At 38.8% G+C, this 23329-nt stretch overlaps 1 protein-coding gene across 1 annotated transcript; it reads left to right on the top strand.

Annotated features, from left to right (window-relative positions):
- The first annotated feature begins 3505 nt into the window (after positions 1 to 3505).
- FOXN1 (forkhead box N1) lies at positions 3506 to 21875 on the top strand. Its single transcript, XM_027890021.1, has 8 exons — positions 3506 to 3625; positions 5456 to 5959; positions 7595 to 7705; positions 12406 to 12533; positions 13318 to 13414; positions 17937 to 18144; positions 18804 to 19334; positions 21045 to 21875. Exons 1-8 carry the CDS (start codon positions 3506 to 3508, stop codon positions 21305 to 21307), a joined length of 1962 nt encoding a protein of 653 aa, XP_027745822.1. The 3' UTR covers positions 21308 to 21875.
- The last annotated feature ends 1454 nt before the right edge of the window (positions 21876 to 23329 follow it).

Genomic DNA, 23329 nt, shown 5'->3' with positions numbered 1-23329 from the left:
GATGCGCAGATGAAAACCCTGCTCCTGAAAATGTCTCCCAAAAATAGGGCAAGCCTTAGGGACAAGGATGTTGGAGATCAACACTGCAACGATAGTCGTCACCAACCATGAGCCAGCAAAACCTTCCATGTTAGTCTGGCAGGAGTAACCTTAGAAAAGCCTTGAATTCATTGAAAGACGTAACAAAAAATCTGATTCTCATGAATAAATTCCTTTTCTTCTGAACATTTCCCAAAAATAACGACGAGTAGAGGTATTCCTGTATAGATGACAAGTGTTAGTCACAACATTTTGGGTACCTCTACAATATTTGGAACGTGACATCACTGACTGACATATGACAGTTTTTTTAACAATTAAATGAAAAATGGAATTCTGAAACCTCATGGATTGACTCCTTTCTCAAAAAAAAAAAAAAAAAAAGAAAGACTCAGGGGAAAAAAATCCCAGATAGTTATTTCCTCCTTGCATTTGAAAACATCAGTGTGATCTGGAGAGGAAAAAGATGATTTAGTGTTTTGGGGAGGGGGCAGAGGAGTGAGCAGATCACATAAGGCAGTGTCAAGCAGGGCTCAGGGAGCTGCTTTAGGCAGTGCCTGGGGAATGAATTACGAATTGGGGAACATCCAAACACACCTTCCTCTCAAGAAAACCGATCTCAGCCCTGAGGGATGGAGAGGGCATTGACAGTAACACGCAGAGTTCAGAGCAGTTCGGGTTGCTCAGGCGGCTCAATGCCGAGCTCTGGTGAAGTGTATCACCAGCAAAACGCCCTCCAAGAGACACAAAACCAGGAATTGTTTAAACCATGGACTGCTGCCACGGGACTCAGTCATGCAGAGCTAATAGATCAGCTGCTGCTGCCTTGCTTACCCAAACACTCAGCTGAGGTTACAGTTTCTCACTATTTTCTTATTTTAGAGATAGTTATCTCATCATAGGAGCCTTGGATTGTCATGCAACATTTACAACAGTCAAAATGACATGAAATGGTTCCAGCTACATCTGGGATAATCAGATACCTCTTTCCAAATCAAAGCGTCATTGTTTTCTTTAACACGTCCTACATCCAGGCAACCCACAACTTCCTTAAGCTCTGTCTCCCAGGAACAGTTTATTGTAAATGATTTATTGTAATCCTGAATTATTGGCAGCCTCCTCTGACCATAATTTCTTCTCTTAAAGAAGGCTTGTCAGTAAGTGGTTTGATTTCTCTTTGCTATAATCTATATTAAGAATGTAAATTGTTTTGGAGTTGGTTGGGTATGGGGTTTCTTTTGTTATATATTCTTTCTACAAAATAAAGTGTCTCTAAGGGATATTTTTAAAGCAAAACACAAAAAAGGGGAGATTTAAAGAACAGTAACAGCAAAAATTATTCAGGATGTTGATTTGACAGTTTGTCCTGGTCTATGTTTGTAGCCTTCTTTGAGACACATCAGTGAGAGTGAAGTTGCAAATGGCTTTTTGAGTGAGAAAGTCTGAAGGTCAAGAAAAAATGGAAGTCAGAAGTACCTTGCCAGAGGTTTTTCTCTCACAGAACAACACATCCACAGCATGCCATTTCCAGGATAAGGATAACCTAGAGATGCAGTTACTACCTGGGAGAGGTCTTGGAGGGGACGGACAAGAATAATTTGGTTTTCCTGGACCTTTTGTACTGGCTGTCCAAATAATCATGACATACTCTCTTTGCTTTGAGAAAGGAGGACTGGTTGCCTTCAGTGAGCAGACCCAGACCTTTCTGGCCTGTTGAATTACCCCTTCAGATAATGCTGCTTTTTCAGAGAATCACAAAATGGTTTGCGTTGGAAGGGGCCCTAAAGATCATCTCATTCCAACCCCCTGTCATGGGCGGGGACATCTATTCCCTCCCAGATCCCACTGGTAAACATAATGAGAACAGAAAAGTTGCAGGCATTATTGTACTCTGCAGTCAGAGCTTTCTGACTTAGATATTTTCTTTATTCTGGTGAATCTCTTTTTCTCAGAAACAAACTCCTCCTTCTTCCTTTGTTTGTGACCACTTGTCAAGTGTCTCTCTCAGTGCAGAAGCCACCGGGCAAGAATCCTACCTGTGCAAAAGCTTCTAATAAAATTCTGATTCTTAAGATCACAAATTAGGCAGCTAGGCTGAAAAATTGCAGTATAAAAGAGAGGTCAGGCACAGCTTTGTATACCCTGAAAATAAGTGGGAAACCAGCACTAAGAGGGCAGACAGTTTGGATTGCACACAATTACAAACAGACACACACATATATTTCCTACTTGTCAGTTTTCCCACCTGCTTCTTTCAAGATGAGAAAAATATCTCCTTATCAGCCTCCAGTTAAGCCACTGGGAGAAGAGTCAGTGCCTGAGACACTTCTGAACTTTATCTAACATCATTTTTTCCTGATACACTGCTATAGGTCTCATGCTTGATTTCCAAGCCCCATTGTGCTTTATCCCCCTGGGCACTGCAGTCTTACTCATCATAAATACAGATTTCTCTTTGAACTACAAAAGCAAAAGAGGGTTTCCACATTTTTAGGTGATATATCTTTGTTAACCAAACCTAATAAACCCCTCAGTTATTTACCTAACAGCTATTTCAACACGTGGCAAAGACCTGGCAGATTAATTCTTGAATTAAAGTGGGTTTTTTTTCAACTTGTACACCTGAAACTTAAACTATGAGCACAAACACCTTGTGCCAAGCAGGCAAACACTTGGTGTAGTATTATGTTCACAATATAAGAAAGAGGATGCAAGTTTTACCTTTCTATAAGTTTTACTGTATGGCTACAGTGAACAAGGACTGGGAGAAAAAGTCAGTAGAAAACAAAATATTAGAAAATTAAATTTATTCCTCTTAATCCAAAGAACACCATCAGATATGTCTCATATATCCAAAGATCAAAGGCTGGGAACTCGAGAGGAGATCTAGCTAATAAAAATAGGTATGGAATGATGAAGTAATTTGTATATCTCAGATACATTTAATCTTGCAAAATAGAGTGGAAAGACTGAAGGGATTGGGACTAATAAAAGAGAAAAAGTGAAAATATAAGTGCATCATAACCATTAGTCTGACTAATTATAGGAAAAGATTCATTTTTTTGTATAGTGCCTCTGAAAGCAACTGGGGTGTGTTTATACCACAATCTCTCAATAAACTGATATTGCTAAACTTGCCTTAACTCCAAAACAATACATTTGCATTAACTTATGTTCCTACATAAAACAGTTACTCATTTTTATAAAAATTGTGTGGTGAATCCACAGTAACTCCATATCACATCTTCACTGACATTGTATCTACAGAACATTTCTTTAAGAGCTAACAAAAAAATTCAGCTATATAAGGAATTTCTTAGTATGGGTTATTGTCCTGCTGCATTTCTAACCCTGTCTAGTCATCAGCACCCGGCAGGGTAGTTTGTTTTACACTCTGAGTTTTAAAAAATATTTACTGTAATTTGATTTTGTCGTAACAGGGTTTGTGTCTGGCGTGGATTTGGTGATGGTTTCGCTACTCCAAGATCAATCCAATATTAAATTTTCATCTTCGGACACTCTGGAAAGGGATCAACAAGACTTCATGAAGACACAGGGGGATTCAATATCCCCAGTTCAGCAAAGTGTGAGTAAGCTGGCCCAGGCCTGTTCTCTTTCTTCAAAGCTCAAATACAATATTCAGCTATTGCTGTACTAAATCTCACCAAACCTACTGGTAACAAAACAAACACTGAAAGTTTTATTCTTGAAGAGTAAAAACCTGAGTTGTCCTCCTGAGCTTATCTTAAGCTCCATGCTAAATTTCTTATTCAATTGCTTAAAAACTATATTTTTTAAAAAACAAAACTAGGGAATCTATCCATCCAACTTCTAATCCTGGAAAAATGCTGCATTGAAAGTTAATTCTCATTCTGTTTTTAAATTAAATAAATAAAAGGCAGACAAAGAGACATCAGAACCTTTTTGTCTCCTCCCTGCCTGTAAAGGATGACTTCAAGGACTTCACAATTCCTTGTGACTCTTTTGGAATAAAATTATCTGTCTCCTGTTGCCTGTATATTCATCATGTTTCATAACAAAAGTACAGTTGAGAGTACTGTTTTTCATCAGACAACAGCAAAATATCCATTGTCATCCTTTTATTATGAAAATTCCAAGCGGAGAATTGACAGCCCTGTCGTTCATACAGTTTAATGGAACTAAATATAAGGAGGAATTTTTTAATTCTAACCTAAGAAAAGATATCATAAACACGTGTATTAGGACTGTAGAGGAGAGCAAGGAAGAAAGAATTAAGAAGTTATAAACTAAGCAAGTTTGTGTTCATGTGAGAAGCTAAAAGTGCCACGAGGCCAGATTTGCTTTCTGCAGGGATCCACGGCAGAACAAAACGTTAATGGCTTTAACACACGTGCAAATGACTGGAAAAGCTGTGCCATGTTCCGCTGCAGAAAGCACTGGATTTGTGCTGACTTCCCTGTGGGACTTCTCGAAAGCTGGTTGTTCCATTTATGGCATATATTCCTTAAGCTGTTCTCCTAAAAGCCTGTAAAACCTACTCGGATTTGGAGGGGGAAGGAGCAAAGGGAGCACTCAGTAGTCTGGTCTGACTTTTTGTGTAACTCATAACATTCCATTTCCCCCTTCCCTGAACACAACAACCTGCTCTTGACTGACGCACGTCTTCTCAAAGGCATCCAAGTAGTTACTCATCCTTGGTGTCAGGGCAAATATGCATATTTTCAGTGTCAGGATCCAGACACCAGTCCTTGTTAAGCCTTTCTCCTTTAGATTAAAGAGCACTTCAGGAGCTGTTATTTTCTTTTTGCTAAAGTGCAAAAGGGAGGGGAGGAGATGAGACAGGCAGAAGGTTAAAACGTCTGCCCAGAGCCTACTTGTCTCTCAGAATGAGTGTGGCCACCTTAATGAAGGGAAGTGAGGTAACCACCAACATATCTGGCAGCGTGTAACACCATCAGAGTATGAGATCAAGCTTATTTGACTAAACTTGCATACGACAAGACTTGCACTTATCACATTCCTGTCATTTAATCTTTCATCACTTGATCATACATCATTTTTCTCTGGAATTGTCAGACCAACTAGTCAATGGTTACCTAAGACACCCTGTTTTTCAAAGATAGTTCAGTTTTCTGATAGAATCACAGAATGGTTTGGCTTGGAAAAGACCTTAAAGATTATCCAACCCCCTGCCATGGGCTGGGATGTGATCCACTGGACCAGGCTGCTCAAAGCCCAATCCAACCTGGCCTTACTTTTCTTAATTAATTGTTGAACAGTTTTGGATACCAAGCAATCAGAAAACCCTTTAGATCTTTTAGGGCTTCTCTTTTAAATATTTATATTTTATATAAATACATAAAGTAAATTATGAAAAAAATAAAAATTTGTTCATATGAATCCTAAATAAATAAATGCCAATATATCATTACAGGATAATCTCAGTTACAGCTGCCAACCATATGAGTCAGACATCAGGACAGAAAGAAAGAGCTCAGAGTCTTCTCACAGCCCCAGCCCTGCTTCCCCAGCCCAGGATCAAATTCATGGGAGATACCCTACAAACCAAGAAATTCACTGTGGCAAGAACAAATTCAAAGCATCTTTCAGTACTGAAAAATTCAGGAGGTGCAGTTACGAGGAAAATACTGTAGGAAACTACGACCGGTTCCTCAAGAGCAGCAGGAACCCCTTCCACCCTTACAAGAGGCAGATCAGCGAAGATGTTTTTCAGGAAGCACATCAAGCCCTCCCACCAGAAGCTTCACCCTTCAAAAATCATAGAAGCATCGATGGTTTTGAGGGTCTATCAGGATCTACAGGTCCTGACGAGTCAGAGTCATTTCCCACGCACATCCCGGACATCTCCACGGAGCAACCGTGGTGTAACAGCCTCCAGTACAACACCACGGGTCAGGATCACAGCTCACAAGTCATGGTCAGTATTCTTTTTATAGTTCTTTATCCTGTTTTCAGTGGCAGAAATATACTTTTCAAATTGTTGTCTTATCTCAACATTACTGCGTGGACATTTAGTCTCCCATCAAGTTGTAGGCTAGAGCTCAGGAGAAACATATTTAGACACATCCATATTCATTTGTCCAAGTCTCTAATTTAAGGCCTTTCCCTACTGGAAAACAATCCTCAGAAAGATGTGCAAGGTCAAATGATCTTCCATTAGACATGACACATGAATCCTAAATATCCAAATTCTTCCTGACAACAGTAGTTGTCATCAATTAGTATTTTCAAGATACACAAGTTCCCAAAACAGTATTTTTCAAGCATGAGGATGTATATCAGACTTGTTACAACCCCTTCAGCAGATCTAAACTTTTCTTGATGCAAACAGAGGAGAAACTCTGTGATATCAGTACCACCAAAATTTAAATATCAGACCTATTTATGGTACGTGAAGTGCTAAGTTACCTAATTCCAATACTAGATAGAAGGAACAGTCCATTTAGGGCAGCAGAGATCCCTGAAAAGCAAATTAAATTACCCTCCAGTATCTCCACAGTATCTCTGTTGTGATCCAAGGTGTAAAGTGTATCTTCATCATCTAATACAGCCAAAAACAATGACTCCACCTGCCAGGAGAGGGCCCTAAACTGGTTCTAAAGGGTTGTGTGATGAAGAACTCGAGTGCTCCCAAAATAAAAAAGGGTTAAAGAAAAAAATTCTTAATTGGATTAAGACCAGGGAATGGCGAGATGTTGTCAGGGAACATACCTGGGGATTGAAGCCATTCAGGTTAAGGAGGAAATTGATGTAAATCTCTTATTTCCTGGATAAACACTCATCTAGGTCAGAGGAGTTTAATGCAAAACCTGTGAGCAGTTGATGAAAAAAAAAAAAAGAATTCCCATTGTCTTCCCAAATCCCTGGGCTGCAAGATGTGCAAAATGTAAGGGTGGCACTGCAGGAGACCTTTACAAGTACTACTCAGGAGCAGAGTGGCTGCTTGTCAGAGCCTCCCATGATTCTGTCAGCAACAGATATCCAACTCCTAAATCGCTTCTACACTCCTGGCAAGTTGAGACTTCTGGAAATCTTTATCTGATGGTCACCAAAATAAGACAGATATTTACTAATACTGGATGTGGCATTTGCTTGGAGTCAGGATATCAAATCAAGTCTAACACGTGCTCCTACTAATATACCGTAAGAATACTAAACATGAAAATATTTAGCAGACATACTACAAAAATTTATATACTTATTAATATTTATTAGACATACTAAAATACCACAAAAGCTGACCATTATGGCCTTGCTTTAAAGCAGAAGGATAAGTGCTACTAGGTTCTTGTGCCCAGCCCTGAACACAGACAACTTCCACTAGGCTAAGTTGCTCCAAACCCCATCCAACGTGGCCTTGAACACTTCCAGGGGTGGGGCACTCCTTGTTTTGTACCATTAGAATATAAAACAACTTCTATGTAACACTCACTGTGACAGAATTCAGTCCAAAAAATGCAAATATCATGAAGGCAAATCCGAACAGTGACTAACAGAATTGTTCTATTTTAAATTGTTTTCTCTAATAACTCATTCCTTAAATATTTTCCAGCAGGATTCAGACATGAAGCTTAGGACATCCCCGCTGGAAGGGCAGCCTGGTTTGTACTGCTACCAGCCTCAAGTGCAGCAGATGTATTGCCCCTCACACCCTTTCCATCAGGTCAGTGTAATATGTGCACCAAAATCCTTGTAGTTCTAGCACTCTAATGGTACAATGGCTTAGGTATTAATATAAAAAAAAAGATTAAACAATACCTTTAAATTTGTGGGTTTTCAGGGCCTTTTTATATAAATACATTCATGAGAGTAAAATCTTAAAAGAACCACAGCTAAATGTGTTTTAAAATGGTCATTCAGAAAAAAGAAGAATAAGAATGTATAAACAATCTCAGTACTCCATATTTATATTTTCATCATTATGCTCAAGAAAACTGGTTTTGAAGCCTGATAAATTATTCACATAACTGTTGGCATTTTGGGATCCCAGGGAATTAACTGTGCTTTAATTTCAGAATAAAAACTTAATATATGTGACTGTCCACTTAAAATTCAGATCAAACATAGGAAAACACTTAAAAGTGAAATTTGAACAGCAAAATGATGTCCACTCCCCTTGTGCTTGATGGCACACATGTCTCTTTCACAATCTTTTGACTCTTACATCATCCCCAGTGAAAGATTATTCAGCTGAAGCATAATTGACAGTAATGCTGATAATGCAGGAGAATGTGCAATATTAAGGTTGTTCTTCTGTATGTAACTATATTATTAACACTAAAAATAATTTCATTTAGATATAAATGGTGGTGCCGTTTAACGCTTTGAATTTTTCCTCTTTTATGTTCAATGATCTGAAACTTATAAAATTTTCAGTAATTTTTTCAGTAGTGTTTATTTCAAGGTAAAAATATGCTTGAAGCACCCTATTTAAAAGAAGCAAAGAAAAAAAAAGCCCAAAACGTGAGGTGAAATTAAGGTAAAAAGGATTTTTCAGATTTATAGGTAGAAATCCCTATACAAAAACTGCACAACTCCAAAACACCCAACCATTAGAACACACAGGAAATTCATATATATAAAATACTTTAGGATAAAAGCTCACACTTGAGCTACATCTCCTTTGATCCCACTGACTGATGACAGATATCGTGGCATCAGCTCTACCATCTCATTCAACTTGCTCAAGAAGTATAAAAAATGTGACTGACAGAGCAGTGATTTAAACTGGGCAAAGAAAACAAAACCCAGGTTACTGTGATATTTCATTAGGGTTGTTAATTCGTATGGTGTTACATGTCTGAGTCATTGAAACAATCATCACTCCTGGCCTTTTTCTTTTACCTACCACACTGACATTCCTCTAGCCAGAATTTACTGAACTTTATTTTTCCCAGTCAAGTGGTAAAAAGGCAGCTATCTTTAAATTCTTATTGACACTACTGTAATTAATTTACTCGTGCTTTTTTTTCTTGTTAGCCCAAAACTCAATAGAAGTGATAAAAGGTAATAATAAAATTAAAATAGAGCAAAAGGAAAGGTGGTTTTACACTGCCATCCTAACTTACAAATCCATTGATTTGATTATTGTTATTTTAGAAGAAAGTGGTCCCAGATGAAGGATTAACTTGCAAAACAAAAAATAGCCCTGCTGCAAATATAAACTATTTCCCACTGGGATTGCAGGACAGACATAGTGGATATGCCACAGCACCCTACATCTCACTCACCATATAAATGCCATTTCTGTGTGCTGCTTTAGCAGAAACTCCACTCAGCTTGTGAATTCATCGAATATTTTTGGTTTCTTTATTCATTCTAAAGCAGACACCCTTCCCCTGTCCCCTCTGATGTGATACCTGTGCTATTACTATACACTGGCACTAACCACGTTCAAAAAAACTCCAAAATGAAAGCTGAAATAAACCTCCTGGGAGCTGCCAGGCAAGATACAACAAGCACTAAGAGGAAAGTCTTCCATCCACCTGCAAGCTGGCACCGTGACAGATCTCTTACGTGCAGCAGGTTTCTGTTGGACTTTCCAATACCTGTGCTTCTGAATGTTACTGTAGTAAAAGTCTGGCAATGTGTTCTACTACTCAGGGGAAAAAAAAACCAAACCAAACAAACCAATAAGTGTAAGCAGCCAAAGTCCCAACGGGTAGAACTGCTGTCTCTGTGCCATAATCAGATACTGGAAAATGAAAGAACATGGGATATAAGACTGAGAAGGAGGGGAATAACATCTGCATGAAGCAGCTCCATGATGAATGCTTTACATTTCAAATTGGAATGGAGGAGTGCAAGTTAAATCACTATGGAAGTTACACTCTAGAGAACGGGCCCTTTAGCCTGAAGTGAAGGATGTTCAAACTACGCCTCAGTTTTCATTAGAGGGATGAGAGAGATCAACCCCTTCATTAATTTTGTCCAAATGATAAAACGGCCTCGCCTTCCCCTTTGCTGGACACAACGCAAGTGATGAGTCATGAGAAGAATTACTTATTATTGACCCGAATGAAGTAGCAGACACTGAGTGGAGTCACTCACCCACCCACCATAAAACACGGACACCTTTCATGCCAGTTGTGCGACTGTAAAACCCGCTCCAGCCTGTCATTCCAGACCATTCCCCAGCCTCTGCTCCCTCAGAAAGGACTAATGAAACCAATAAAACAGAAATAATCCTTAAAACACCCAGGTCTTGCCTTTCATGATGACATCAAAACCAGTCCCATCTTAGTGTTCTTTCCTTTCAAAGAGCCACCAAAACCAATAAAATCAGAATTATTGTAGGAATTGCCCAGTTTTCTGCTCTGGTGAGAAATCTACACCCAACGCACAAAGCAGGAAGCACAGGACTGCACACAGAAATTAGTTTACAGATGCTCTGGAGACTCTGTTTTTACCTAATATTTAGTTCAAAAATATTAATTAATTATGTACATTTAATTTCTTTCACCATGCAAGCAACTGAGTATATTCAGTCTGGTTTCCCACATTCCATTTCAGGCAGTTCTGTGTTAGAAATATAAAAGCAAACAGGCAATAAAATGCCAGCAATGAGAATAAAATTACAGAGAAACTTAAATAAATTATTAAAAATTCAGAATAAATAAATAAACTATGAAAGTTTTGCAAGCACATGATAACCCCTCAAATGTGTTTTAAGGGGACAAAGACCAAGAGCAAATGAAGTTTGGTTTTTTTTTTAATCCAAAAAAAGAGATTACAATAATAAACTAAGGAGATGTATAAACTAATTAACGAGGGATTTTTCCCAACAAGTCTCAAGAGTTGCATTATAATTTTTCAGAGGAACCACACAAACCTCATGACACAGAACTGCTGGAGCTGAGCAGTAAAACACCAGAACAGGGCTCAGCAAACTTTGAGCACCAGGGAAGGCATGCAGGTAGATTTTTTAATAGCATGTGACATGAGTCCTAATTTTGGCCATGCCCTCACCCTGGCATCTGGAAAGGTTCATCTGTAAGAGGCAGAAATTCTCCTCACAGGGAGCTCTGAGTTCAGCAGGAGCTTTTGCCTCCCAGAGAGCCAACTGATGCTATCTTGCCTGAGCAGGGTAGTGTTCCTTTGTTCTGGAAAGTCTCTTGCCAGCAGATTTAAGCTGTAATTTGGAAAAGAAAAATACGGAATATTTGGAAAACAAAGAGACCAACTGGTATGATAAAAAATTGAGAGCAAGTCTACAGAAACTGTGGTGCAATCCAGGGTATCTATGTGGATTATTTCCACTCTCTCACCTACTTTTTGGTATATTTCTATCCCATCTCTTTAGTGTGTCCTGGGAGGTGGACAAGCTTAGAGATCTCCTTAAGAGATAGGTCAGCATCTCAGTAGCTTCTGCTGCTGATCCCAGGGAGAGGTGAGCGTGGCATAAATAATGCCTGATTTTAGGGGTCCTGGCTATTCTTTTTGGCTTTCTGATGAAGCAAATGGGAGGGGGGGAAGGGGAGGAGAAGAGTCACTTGAGGTGGTGATGAATAACACAAATTCCTGATCTCTTGAAGATGCCTGTTCCTTGGCATTAACTGAGAGGGAACAGACAGGGAGTAGCCCAACAGCTTCAGCATGAGACAGGCAATATGAAACCACCTCAAAAATGTCTCATATGCTGCTCTCCTGACCCCTGGAATGATCTTAGTAACTTATTCCATAATAATACATTCATTTCATGTATATTCTGATGCATCCACTGAAGTTTTGGTTGTTGTCTGCCAGGTTTATCCCTGCCTTTCATAATAACAGCAATTTTACCAGAAATTTTTGGGTGCTATTCCCTAGGGATTAGATATTATACGCTTCAGATTTTTAACTTGCCTCTCCACCTTAAAAATAAAACAACAACAACAAAATAGCACACAAAATCAAACAAGGTTCAGTCAAAACTTCAATGTTCTTCCCATATTTTTAGCACCTTTACTTGATGGGCCTATTTTTCTATGGTGCACCTTGTTTGAAGTATTTTATTCTGGTGGTTTTGGGGGTTTTTTATGTAAATAAGACGACACCATTAATTAACTTGTCTGCATGTTTGGGGGAGGCTGAGCAGACTGAGATACTTCAACTTCAAAAGAGATGGTTGAAAGGAGACATGCTTTAGGTCTATAAAATTAAGAGTTATCTGGAGACAATTAATAGGGTACAGTTCCTCACATTGTTTACAAGAACTCAGCAGCATAACAGGCAATAAAGAAGAAAGTACTATTTTTTCCCACACACAATATCCTCAGATATATCCTATAGTTTAATATAGATATGTCCTATAGTTTAATACTGCTGTTAGGAAATACTTTTGGGAGCTTGTTGCTAAGCCAAATAACATCTTTGTCCCACCAGTATCCCTCAGGAGGCAGCTACCCTGTGACTTACATTGCTTCTTCACACTACCCTTACCAAAGAATCGCTCCTCAGAGCAGTCAAGAATCCCAGCAGCCTCTGTTTCCCAAGCCCATCTACTCCTACAGGTAACACAATATTTTTCCAAGCCCTGATGTTACAGGAAATGCTTTGTTTACCCATGGCCTGGTTCCAGCATCGTTTGCAATAACACGCTTGCTCTTATTTGTCTTGTTCCTGGTGTGTTCTGTTCTGTTCATACAAATCAAGATGTTCCAGGCTCTGGGGCCAAGGCACAGAGAAATTGAATGTTGCAAAGCACTGTCTTGATCACCCCCCTAAAAAAAAACCCTAAATGCTTCTTTAACACAAAATTTCACAAATGTCATCAGCACAAGAGCGATCCTACTTAGTTGCCCTTCCCAGCACCTGTATTAAAACTATTTTTTTCCAGTTACTAAGGCAAGAAATGCCTAGAAAACATACTAGATATGTCACTCACCACACAGTTTTGGCCCCCAAATAATCTAACAAAGTAGATCAGACAATTAAATTTTAATTACCCCTCTGCCACTGTCAGTTTGATACTCTTTGTGGCCTTCAGTTTAAGCTTTCAGACACCGCCATAAATACCCACCAGCAGGATTTGAAGGTCTTGATTTCACTTTCTAAATTACTTTATTTGAAAGCCAGGTTAGAACTCCTATATGAGCTTTGAGAATTACCTGTACAAGTTACACAGTGTAAGGAGATTATTATAAACAACTGAGTGGAAATTTTAAGCATCACTGTACTTGTGCTATGGCAGTGAAAGTCAGAGTAATCACACACTATTTGGAAAATAGTCTATTTTTGGTTCTGAGGAGTCAAGCAGAAGAGGCTAAAATGCTTTTTTTTTCTCTCTCTCTAAAGCATCCTGATCTTCATGGCTCTCAAAAACAGCAAGACGGGGAGTTTGCCAGTCAGCGAGATTTACAATTTCATGACGGAACACTTTCCTTATTTTAAGGTGAGTTCCACTGGGAGGGGGGGGACTCTCCCTCTAAGCTTACCTTTCAGCAGAGGGAATAAGGGATGGGATTCCAGCTATGAAAAGGGATAATTTCTTAGGAGATTAACACCAAATCAGTGACACACTATATACATTCATGATCAAAAACTACCCATCATTTTACATGCAGGAAGAAATGTGGTAATATTTAACTCAAAAAGATATTAAGAACTGTTCCAGCTGTGCTTCTGGGTGTATAACAGTGGCCATTCCTTACTAACAACTCATAAAAAGAGTGAATAATTTTAAAAACACATTCACTCCTTCCTCTCAGATCTCAAATACAGGCAGAACTGGTCTTGTAGCTTCCTCTGCCATCAGCAGCACCTCCAGACTGGTGTGAAAGCAGAGGTTCCAGGTTATCTCACTGCATTCTGGAGCTGGGATATCCGTCTTGGGCAACAGCATCACTTGCATGCCCTCTCCCACGAAAAGTCTAATATATGATAAATGGTTCTAAGCTCATAATTACACCATGACGTTGGTGAAGGGAAGGGTGTATGGTTTGCAGCAGCGCTATTGAAATTTAAATCCATGGTACAAGGGAATGGTTCCTTGCACTTGGAATGCGAGTGGAAAGTGCTCAGTCAGCAAAGGATCCAAGAGCAGCAGGATTAGCTGAGATTTTTAAAAGAGCTGTAATGGAATCATCACCTGCTGATCTACATGGAGCTTTATTTCTGCTGATTCTTCAAAACCGTCTCGCTGAAGTCCAAAGCAGGTGACTTCAGCTATTAGCAAGGCCCAAAAATGAAAATAAAGCAAGTGAGTCTGTCCTGTTTCCTCTTGCAAATAGCCCTGCAGCAATTCAACCAAATTTGAAACAGCTAAAGCAAGGCAATTCAAACACTTATAATAAGAACATTGAGAATAGCTAAAAGTAAATGTTCTGATACAATTTTGCAATCGTTTTGGACACTAATTGAGGATAAATTGTGTGCACAAAAAAAAAAAATCTGTCAGTAATCAGAGAAAAATACACATTATGATAGAGGAAGAACTGTCAGGATCCATCATACTTCTCTGTTCCCAGATATCCTCACAAAAGAATCACTAACTACTCCATCATTTGTTACAAGCAAAAGAAGGGAGAAAAAAAAAAGACACCTAGCATCAGAAATCAGAAGTACTCAGTCCCAGTGGAATCCACAGAAAAACAACAACAGTTTCCAGCAGAGAGATGGGAATATTATTAATAATTTTTACAGGCATGTTCATGTTTATTCATCAGACCAAACTGAAATTAATTCCCCATTGTCTTACAACATAATTGATTATAAAAATTAATCAGTAGCTTCAAGCAAAATGCTGCTGCTGCTGCCAACACGGACAGAATCCCTCAGACTCAGGACTGTGGCTCTGCCAGGTGTCACCATCCTGGTCCTTCATGGTTTTTCAGAGGTTCATGTCTTTTTCTTAATTCATTTTAAAGTAGATGAGAATGAGGTTGCTGTTGCCACATGGATTACAGGGAAAGAATAGTGCAGGGGGTACTACTTGGTACAGAGGGTACAAAAGAAACATTCACTATTTTGTGACAGTTTTATTTTTGCATTTTACTTACAAATACAATCAAAAGTATTTGACTGTAACATCCTTAAAATGACCAAGGGAGAATAAGAAATCAAATATTACACAGACAGGCACTCAACCCTTTCTACCTCTGGCCTTTACAGCAGCCCACAGAATTATTAATATATGGCAAAAACTAATATCCTCTTTCATCTTTTTTTTTTTTTTTGAGAGTCTTCAGTGAGATAAAATAATACAAAAACCGGCAAAGAACATTTTGTTGTTGCTACCAGCACTCACTAACTAGCAGGATACAACAGGGATGGAAGCAACTGGAGAGAAAGAGAGTGCAAGTGTACACAGAATCTTGCTGGGAGACATTAGGTGATACAAGCCGAGTCAAATTAACTTGTATTCGCTGCCGCAGCAAATTTAGTTTCTATGATGCAACAATTTCATTTCTAGTTGAAACAGAGCAATCCAACTCCTACGTCCTAAAAAAAACATCTACACAGCTAAAGTTGAATTACCCTTTGATGTACCTCTCCCTTCTCTTGAGACCTAGATTTAAAGAGAAAGGGTTTTGCAAGATCACTGAACTCTTTAAGCATCAAGAGCTGGTCAGGATCAGTGGGGCTGGACAAAAATATTTCTTACCTGTCATCTTTTTCTTTATTTTTCTTTGTAGTGGTAAGTGGGTCTAACAGAAAGTTTTAATCTTGTTAACTGGAGTTAGTGCCAGTGGTCCAAGAGGCCAGAAAGGTCTGTGCTCTGATGGAACTTAGAGCAGCAAGTATTCAAGCACTGTAGATGTGGCACCTGGGGACCTGGGTTAGTTGTAGCCTTGGCAGTGTTGGGTTAATGGTTGGACTCAGTGATCTCAGGGGACTTTTCCAACCTTAATGATTCTGTGATTCTATGATTTCATTATTATAAAGCTTCATCCACATATGATGGATTCAGCATATCCAATATGCTGAAAGGCAGCAACATCAAAACCAAGCCATAGCAAGGAGATTCCAACCACACAGGAGCAACTTCAGTAACCAAAGCTCACTTATTAACAATCACATTCACTTAAAAAAAACGGTGTCAGAGTCGTAGCACAAACACACTGAGCGTTCCTTCAAGCCTTGCTTGGATAAATGAGTACTTAGCTCAGCTCAGCAATGCCAAGTTTAATGCAAGAACCTGTTGGGTTCCTGGCAGCAGCCTCCAAAAATCAACCCGTGTGCTTTTTTGCTCTTACGTTTCTAAAACCGTCTCACAGTTTACACCCCCACATGTTCTGAAAACCTCTGAGAAACCCGCGCCGCTCCCATCTTTGCAGAAACACTAATTATCCCGTCTAGATACAGACAGAGGTGTGTGTAGCCTCGTGTGCAGGGCAAGAAACATGAATATTCTTTCAGGTCAGCTTATTCAGTAGCTAAACACACAACTTACCTGGGAGGAACAGTTCTGTTCACTTTTGGAACTGGCAGAAAGCAACTTGAGTATGGTGTGCAAGGGAGAAAAAACTGATTCATCATGTTTGGTATGACCCTATGGCAGGAAGGGTTTTAAAAGCTTTGAGTTTGTTTTTTGGTTTTGTTTTCTTTTAATACAGTTTATGTTGTCTCACCTGTGAGACAGAATAGTGAAATGCTGACATCAGGTGGGCTAAAAGGGTAGAAACTATGCTGCTATGAAAAGAGAATAGTTTATTAGTAAATAACACATATTTAATTCCACACCTTTTTTTTTAATTAAGAAAACAATATTAAATTTGACCCTTAGCCCTTCAATAAGGCTTTGAACACCTCAACTCACATGATAGTTCTTTACAAGCTACAAAAGAACAGACTTTACATTCCTGATAAAAGTAGATAAGAAAATAAAATTCTGGTAAAAGAATTTCTATCAAAGTACGTTCAAAAGTTCACAGTGTGTCATGTGAAAGCAAAAATGGACACAACTCCATTTATAAAGGATAGTTTTAGAGGAAGTTTCTTGTACTAGGCAACAATGAAAGAAACTATCAAACTATCCAAAATCTGACTTTCTAAGCAAGGTGGATCCCTACTAATAAAGCATAAGAATGCAAAGAAAATTTAATGCACATAAAAGGGGAATTTTCATTTTTAACATTTCAGAAAAGGCTACAGAAACCCATATTTATTTCTTGTGGTCTTTGTTCAATAATTCTCTGGTTGATATAAACAGTTATGATGACAAATATTTTGCATCCATGAATATGAATCAGTAGACAGAGACAACTTCACCCACCTTTCTGAGAGTTGTTTAATTTCTTTCAACTATTATGACACAGAGATTAGGGGGTTTTTTGGAAACAAGAAAATAATCATTTTAATGATTCAGTTTAAAGAACCTTCCAGCTGCCACTGCTGAGTTAAAAATAAAGGCAAAGTACAGAGATGCAGTGATCAGATGTGGAAATCTGTATCTCATCTGCAGGGCTTGTGATTAAACCATTTGGTTATGTAATTGGCCAGCACACAAAGTTACACCTACAGGAGCACAATAAATTCTTTTGAAGTCTGCCTGGACATTGAATTCGAGTCCAGGTAGCACGTAGTGCTTTAATTAAGTGTTTGAAATATTGCTTGGTGTTCCAAAATAGTTTCCGATAGAACTCCTGTTAGCTCACAGCTCTAGAACATAATTCTTAAGACACAATTCCTGTGATTTTCAATATCCACTCTTAAAAATCTAGCAGGCCTCTGACAACCTTTTTGCTTAGAAGATCAGTTACTGTTTTATCTGATCCCTCTCTTCCCACACGACATGACTGTAACATTTTTGTGGCTTCCTTCTAACATACAAGTTTCTCATGGCAGAAGGTACAAACTAAACAGCATTTCTTACAACCTCACCAGTCAAAACAGAGATATACATATTTATTTTCTTTTGTTTTTTTTTCTTTTGTCCTTGAAGTCCCATTCTTACACTGGATTTGTTTCTCCAGACAGCTCCAGATGGCTGGAAGAATTCCGTGCGCCACAACTTATCTTTGAACAAATGCTTTGAGAAAGTTGAAAACAAGTCAGGCAATTCCTCTCGGAAAGGCTGCTTGTGGGCTCTGAACCCAGCCAAGATTGATAAGATGCAGGAGGAGCTACAGAAATGGAAGAGGAAAGACCCAGTTGCTGTAAGGAAGAGTATGGCAAAGCCAGGTCAGTGATGTGTTAGTTCTCCAACAGTGCTGCCCAGAACTTTTCTTTGTAACAGGCACCAAGCTGTGCAAGAGAATTAATACAGGACTTAGGAAGGCATTTAAGGATTTTTTTTCCTGGTTATAAGATGATTGGCAAAACAAACAAAAGAACCAAACCAAAACAAACCAAAACAAAAATTAGAAAGCAGAATTAAACAAGACCTAGTTTTGTAGGCGTTTCCAAATAAGCAAAGAAGTTTCACCAAGAAAATATTCTCTCTTGACATCTCACTAAACTTCAAGATAAAAGGTTGGACGGGGCTTGGAGCAACTTGGTCTAGTGGAAGGTGTCCCTGCTAAGGCTGAAATGAGATGATATTTAAGGTCACTTCCAACCCAAACCATTCTGTGATTCTATGATAAAAACACTGAAATAAGTACTATAGAAGAGCTGAAATTAATTTATAAGTATCCAACCTTTAAACACAAAAATGGAATTTATTATATACTCACTTGGCAGTGATAATTTAAGAAAACATTTCAGCCTTTTGGAGTTCTTATCATACATGTGAGCTAATGCTTTTGTTTGCCATCCTGAATAACACTCCTGCTGCAAGCTATGGGGATCAAGGCTCTGTTGGGGGTAAGTCAGTCATGGACTTGTTTCTTGTTTTCCAGAGGAACTTGACACCCTGATAGGCGACAAAAGCGAGAAGCTGAGATCTTCCCTCATGTCCTGCAGCCCGACGGGCGTTGCAGGTGCCTCCCTTTCCAGGCAGATGGCAGCCCAATCCCATTCCTTATGCGAGCCCTCCCTCTCCTCCGGGATCCCACAGCCATTACACAGCATCCACGCCTCGGGAGTTCTGCATGCCAACAAGAACGCTTTGCCCAATTTACTGGGGGGGCAGCAGCCTCCGTGCTACACATCCCCACAGGGCTTCCCCCAAATCCCAAATGCACTGATGCAACAGACACCGGACCCTCAGAGCCTGTTTCCTTCTGGGGAGGCTCAAAGCGAGCTCCGAACTCAGCCCAGCATCACTCAGGACTCCCCGCTGCCGGCGCAGACCCCCCCAAACTGTGGGATGAAGATGCTGCCGGAGCATTCCACAGCCAGGACAGTGCAGGACACGCTCATGCCGGAGGGAGACCTCAGCAATGACATCGATGCTCTTAATCCATCCCTGACTGATTTTGATCTCCAAGGTTGGTATCTAAGGTATTCTTATCTTGTAGATTCAGGCTTATTACATCTCATCCCATCACATCCCAACCCATCACCTACCAACCTTTTGTGACCATTTTTTTTAACTACTTCTTCTTGCCACTGCTACAAAAAACACCTTAACTAGGTTACATTACATACACAACATGCAATACTGCATTAAATCTTTAAAAAGTTTCCCAAGAAAGCCACCTATTTACATGCAGAGTTTCAAAAACATCCCTGCTTCCTCTTGGCTACAATTGCCAATATTAAGTATTGCAACACAGTATTTAGAATGTATTTTTAAATTCAGATGTATATTCCACTAGAAAGGACTCAAGCACAACTATTTAGTGCAATTCTTACAAGGGAATTGCCATGTGAAGGGAAATAAGAGAAATAATGTTTATCAAATTAACAGGTTAACTTCCTTTCGTCAATATTTATTCAAACCCTTTCCACATCTCTGCTCCAACAAATGTTATTTCCCCCTTCCTGAGGCATCATATGACTTGTGCCCTGGACAATTATATTTTCTGAGGTGTGTTCTCATACACTTAATCATGTAATGCTGACAGTAATTTTTTAAACATTAAATAATTGAATCATCTGGGCTGGATGGGATTTTGAACATTAAGAACACAGCTTTTCATGCAAAACCAAGAAAAAAACCACCATGTATTTATACATATATACACATATATATACACATATATATACATATATACATATATGTGTGCGAATATATATGTAAATATATATGTAAATGTATAATAAATATATATACATTTATATATACACATTTATATAAATCCTGTGGGTTCCAAATTATAAAGCTCCTGTTGCACCAAATAACATGCCAGAATTTCCTTCCTGCACAAACAAAAAGTGGTTACATAAATCAACCTAAAAGACAGGGCAAAATAAATGCAGTTTCAATAATCTACATGACTCAGCAAATGCCACTGCCATTCATTCCACTGTCACAAATATTTCCCAGTCCTGCCATGCCCAGATTGTTTTACGGAGACTGACACCACATTCCACTCGTTTCCTGGGACCTCTTTCCATTTTATTCGATTAATCTGAAGCACATGCTCTGGTAGTGTGAATATTCTCTGTGCTTCATCAGTATGGTAACCACTCCACCTTCCCTCTGGCCTAGCCCTTTAGCTAAAATTGTTTAACTTTATCTATGCTTTTTAATTTCTTTCTTTATAAAATGATCAAATCTCTAATCAGAGACCCTAAAACTTAAGATAAGGCCTGCACACTACTTCTACCAGAAGGGCTAAGTATGATCCCATATCTTCCTTTTGTCATAGAGATGAGAGGTACTTTCCTGGTCCAAAATTAATGTGGGGTTTGTTTGGTTTTTTTTAAATAGAAGTTATTCTTCATAAATATATGTTTTTAACAGAATATTGCAAATTATCAAGAGAAATAATTTTCTTAGGTGTATGCTGTTTTCTCCCAAATTTAAATTTATTACACAGACAGACAAATAAAAACTACCTAAACAATCTTTTTTCTTCCTCAGTCCCAAAGGTTTAAGAGCACCTACAAAGGTTTAAAGCACACACAACTGTTTAATTACCAACTTCTCCTGTAACACAATGTTTGAAAAATTGAATATAGAGAAATTTATAGGATATAATACGAAGAAATATGAATCAATCCATTAATCAAGGTGTTTTGTTTTGTTGTAGGGAATCTTTGGGAGGAGCTAAAAGATGACAGCCTTGCTGTGGATCCCCTTGTCCTCATTTCATCATCCCCAGCGTCTTCCCAGTGTTTCCCCTCTCACTGCCAGCTGGAGAACAGCAGCAACGTCCCCATCCCAAACGGAACTCCACATGGAAATGTCTCCGACCTCCAGCTCACTACCCTGTACTCTGCCTTTATGGAATTGGATACAGTGTCTCCTGCCTACCTAAGTAATCCTGGATCCAAACCTATAGCACTAATGTGAACCACGTGCCAACCTAATTATTATTATTTTGTCGAAGTCCAGTCCTAACCATCACACACTTCCCTATCTGATTGATGTCAGCTGAGATGGTGTCCATGGGAATAAGAATAATCTTCTTTCCAGAACTCTCCCGCAGGATATGTAGCTTTCCTATAATAATTTTCTACAGACAGACACTAAAAAAAAAAATGTAAAATACTATTTAAAGATAATATTGTTAACAGCTGAACTTGTCAACACCATTTTATCAAGCCACTCATCTTCTGCATCTTCCAGAAACAAATGACCCTAAGAGGAAAACAAATTATTGACTTTTTTTTTTCTTTTTTTCTTTAATGAAAGCTGCTTGCAAATGAACTCAGAACTCACAGCACACAACAATCTAACTTATTTCTTGGAGCCAATGACGGCAATATCATCCACCACAGACCACTCAAAATAAAAAATCTACATGTTAAAACAGTTATAGTCCCCTTGAAAGCAGTTCTGGGTTTTGGTAAATAAGAACGTGAACTGAAAATTCTCCAAGTATTAGAAGATAGAGGACAAGCTGCTGACAGACTAAACCAAAGCAACAAATATACTTCAGTGAAAAAATATCTAAGTTTTACTGTATTTAAAAAGAAATTTTAAAGTCTGCTTTTTTTAATAAAAAAGAAAAAACTATTTAGTAGAATTTTTACTTGGCTGGAAATTACTCCTATCCATTCTTCTATCTTTTGCCCCATAAGCTGAACAGTAACATGAATTATTCAACCATTAAATGAAGATTTTTGAAAATGCTAATAAAAAAAAAACAATAATTGCTGCAGTTGGCCAAATCCAGAGAGCATCTCTAGTTTAACTTCCAGCTGCATTCAATATATCCAACCTGATTTATTACAACACTGAACCAGCTGAACCAGCCCTTGCATTAGGATAATGTCTAATTCCTACCATGAACTAAAGTAAGGCATTCCAGTAGCCAGTTTCTCAGGAACACTCTTCTCCCTCTGATTTTCCAAAGGGGCTGCTTGTACAATAAAATCATAAAATTATTTCAAATGATGCAAACTAAACCCAAAGCGATCTGGAGCGGGAACCTTCTGAAGAAAATAGTCTAGAAGCCAAAAAAAATATCAGTGTCTTGAATGACAGGTTTCCCAGAGAAGCTGTGGCTGCCCCATCCCTGGGGCTGGGCTGGACAGGCCTTGGAGCAACCTGGCCTAGTGGAAGCTGTCCCTGCCCGGGGCAAGGGGTGGAATGAGATGATCTTTAAGGTCCTTTCCAACCCAACCCATTCTGTGATTCTACGATCTTTGACAACAGAGTATGTCAATTCAAACTGAAACAAGGAGGACAAGATTTGGGTCAGATTGGGTCATTTACACTATGGAAAAGCAGGGAGGAATAGCCAAGGATAGCACAGAGAGATGGAATTGTTAAAATAAAGACATGCAGGTTTAATTAGCCGTCGCCCCACTGCAAGGTGGGAGCACTGCCCACTCAGACCGATGCCAAACACAGGTCCAAATCTACACCCTCATCTGTGCCTACTAGCCCAGACTTAAAATCAGATTAGGGGCAGACGGATAAAGGCGACTTAGGAAGAATACATGTGATGCAGCTTTGTAATCCCTCACGCAACTACCAAGAAATCCTCACTTGACTCGAGCTCCTCTTCCTTGGCCTCCTGCAAAGGGAATACACAGCGAAAGAAATTCAGTCAAGTTGGCCAAGCTGCTCCATGAAAAAAACAAAGAGCAGGATGAGAGTTATGCAAACACACCAGAGCTGGGGAATCCGTTCTTGACCATCCTAAAGTTTAGGTAAAGGAAAAAATTAAGTATCCCATGTCAAAATAAATGTGAATATTAAATGATAAGCTTAGAGCACATAGTAAGTGTAAAGTTGCTAAACAGTATATATATATATAGTGGGTTTTATATAGTATTATATATACTACATATATGTATTATATACAGTATATATAAAATACTATATAACAGTGAATATGTATATAACTCTATATATAACACTATA

The sequence above is a fragment of the Empidonax traillii genome, unplaced genomic scaffold, assembly GCF_003031625.1.
Source record: "Empidonax traillii isolate 1590-97213 ecotype Southwest subspecies unplaced genomic scaffold, ASM303162v1 scaffold276:size1176444, whole genome shotgun sequence".
NCBI lineage: Eukaryota > Metazoa > Chordata > Aves > Passeriformes > Tyrannidae > Empidonax > Empidonax traillii.
The sequence above is the reverse complement of the archived record's forward strand: the minus strand, read 5'-3'. Positions and strand labels throughout refer to the sequence as shown.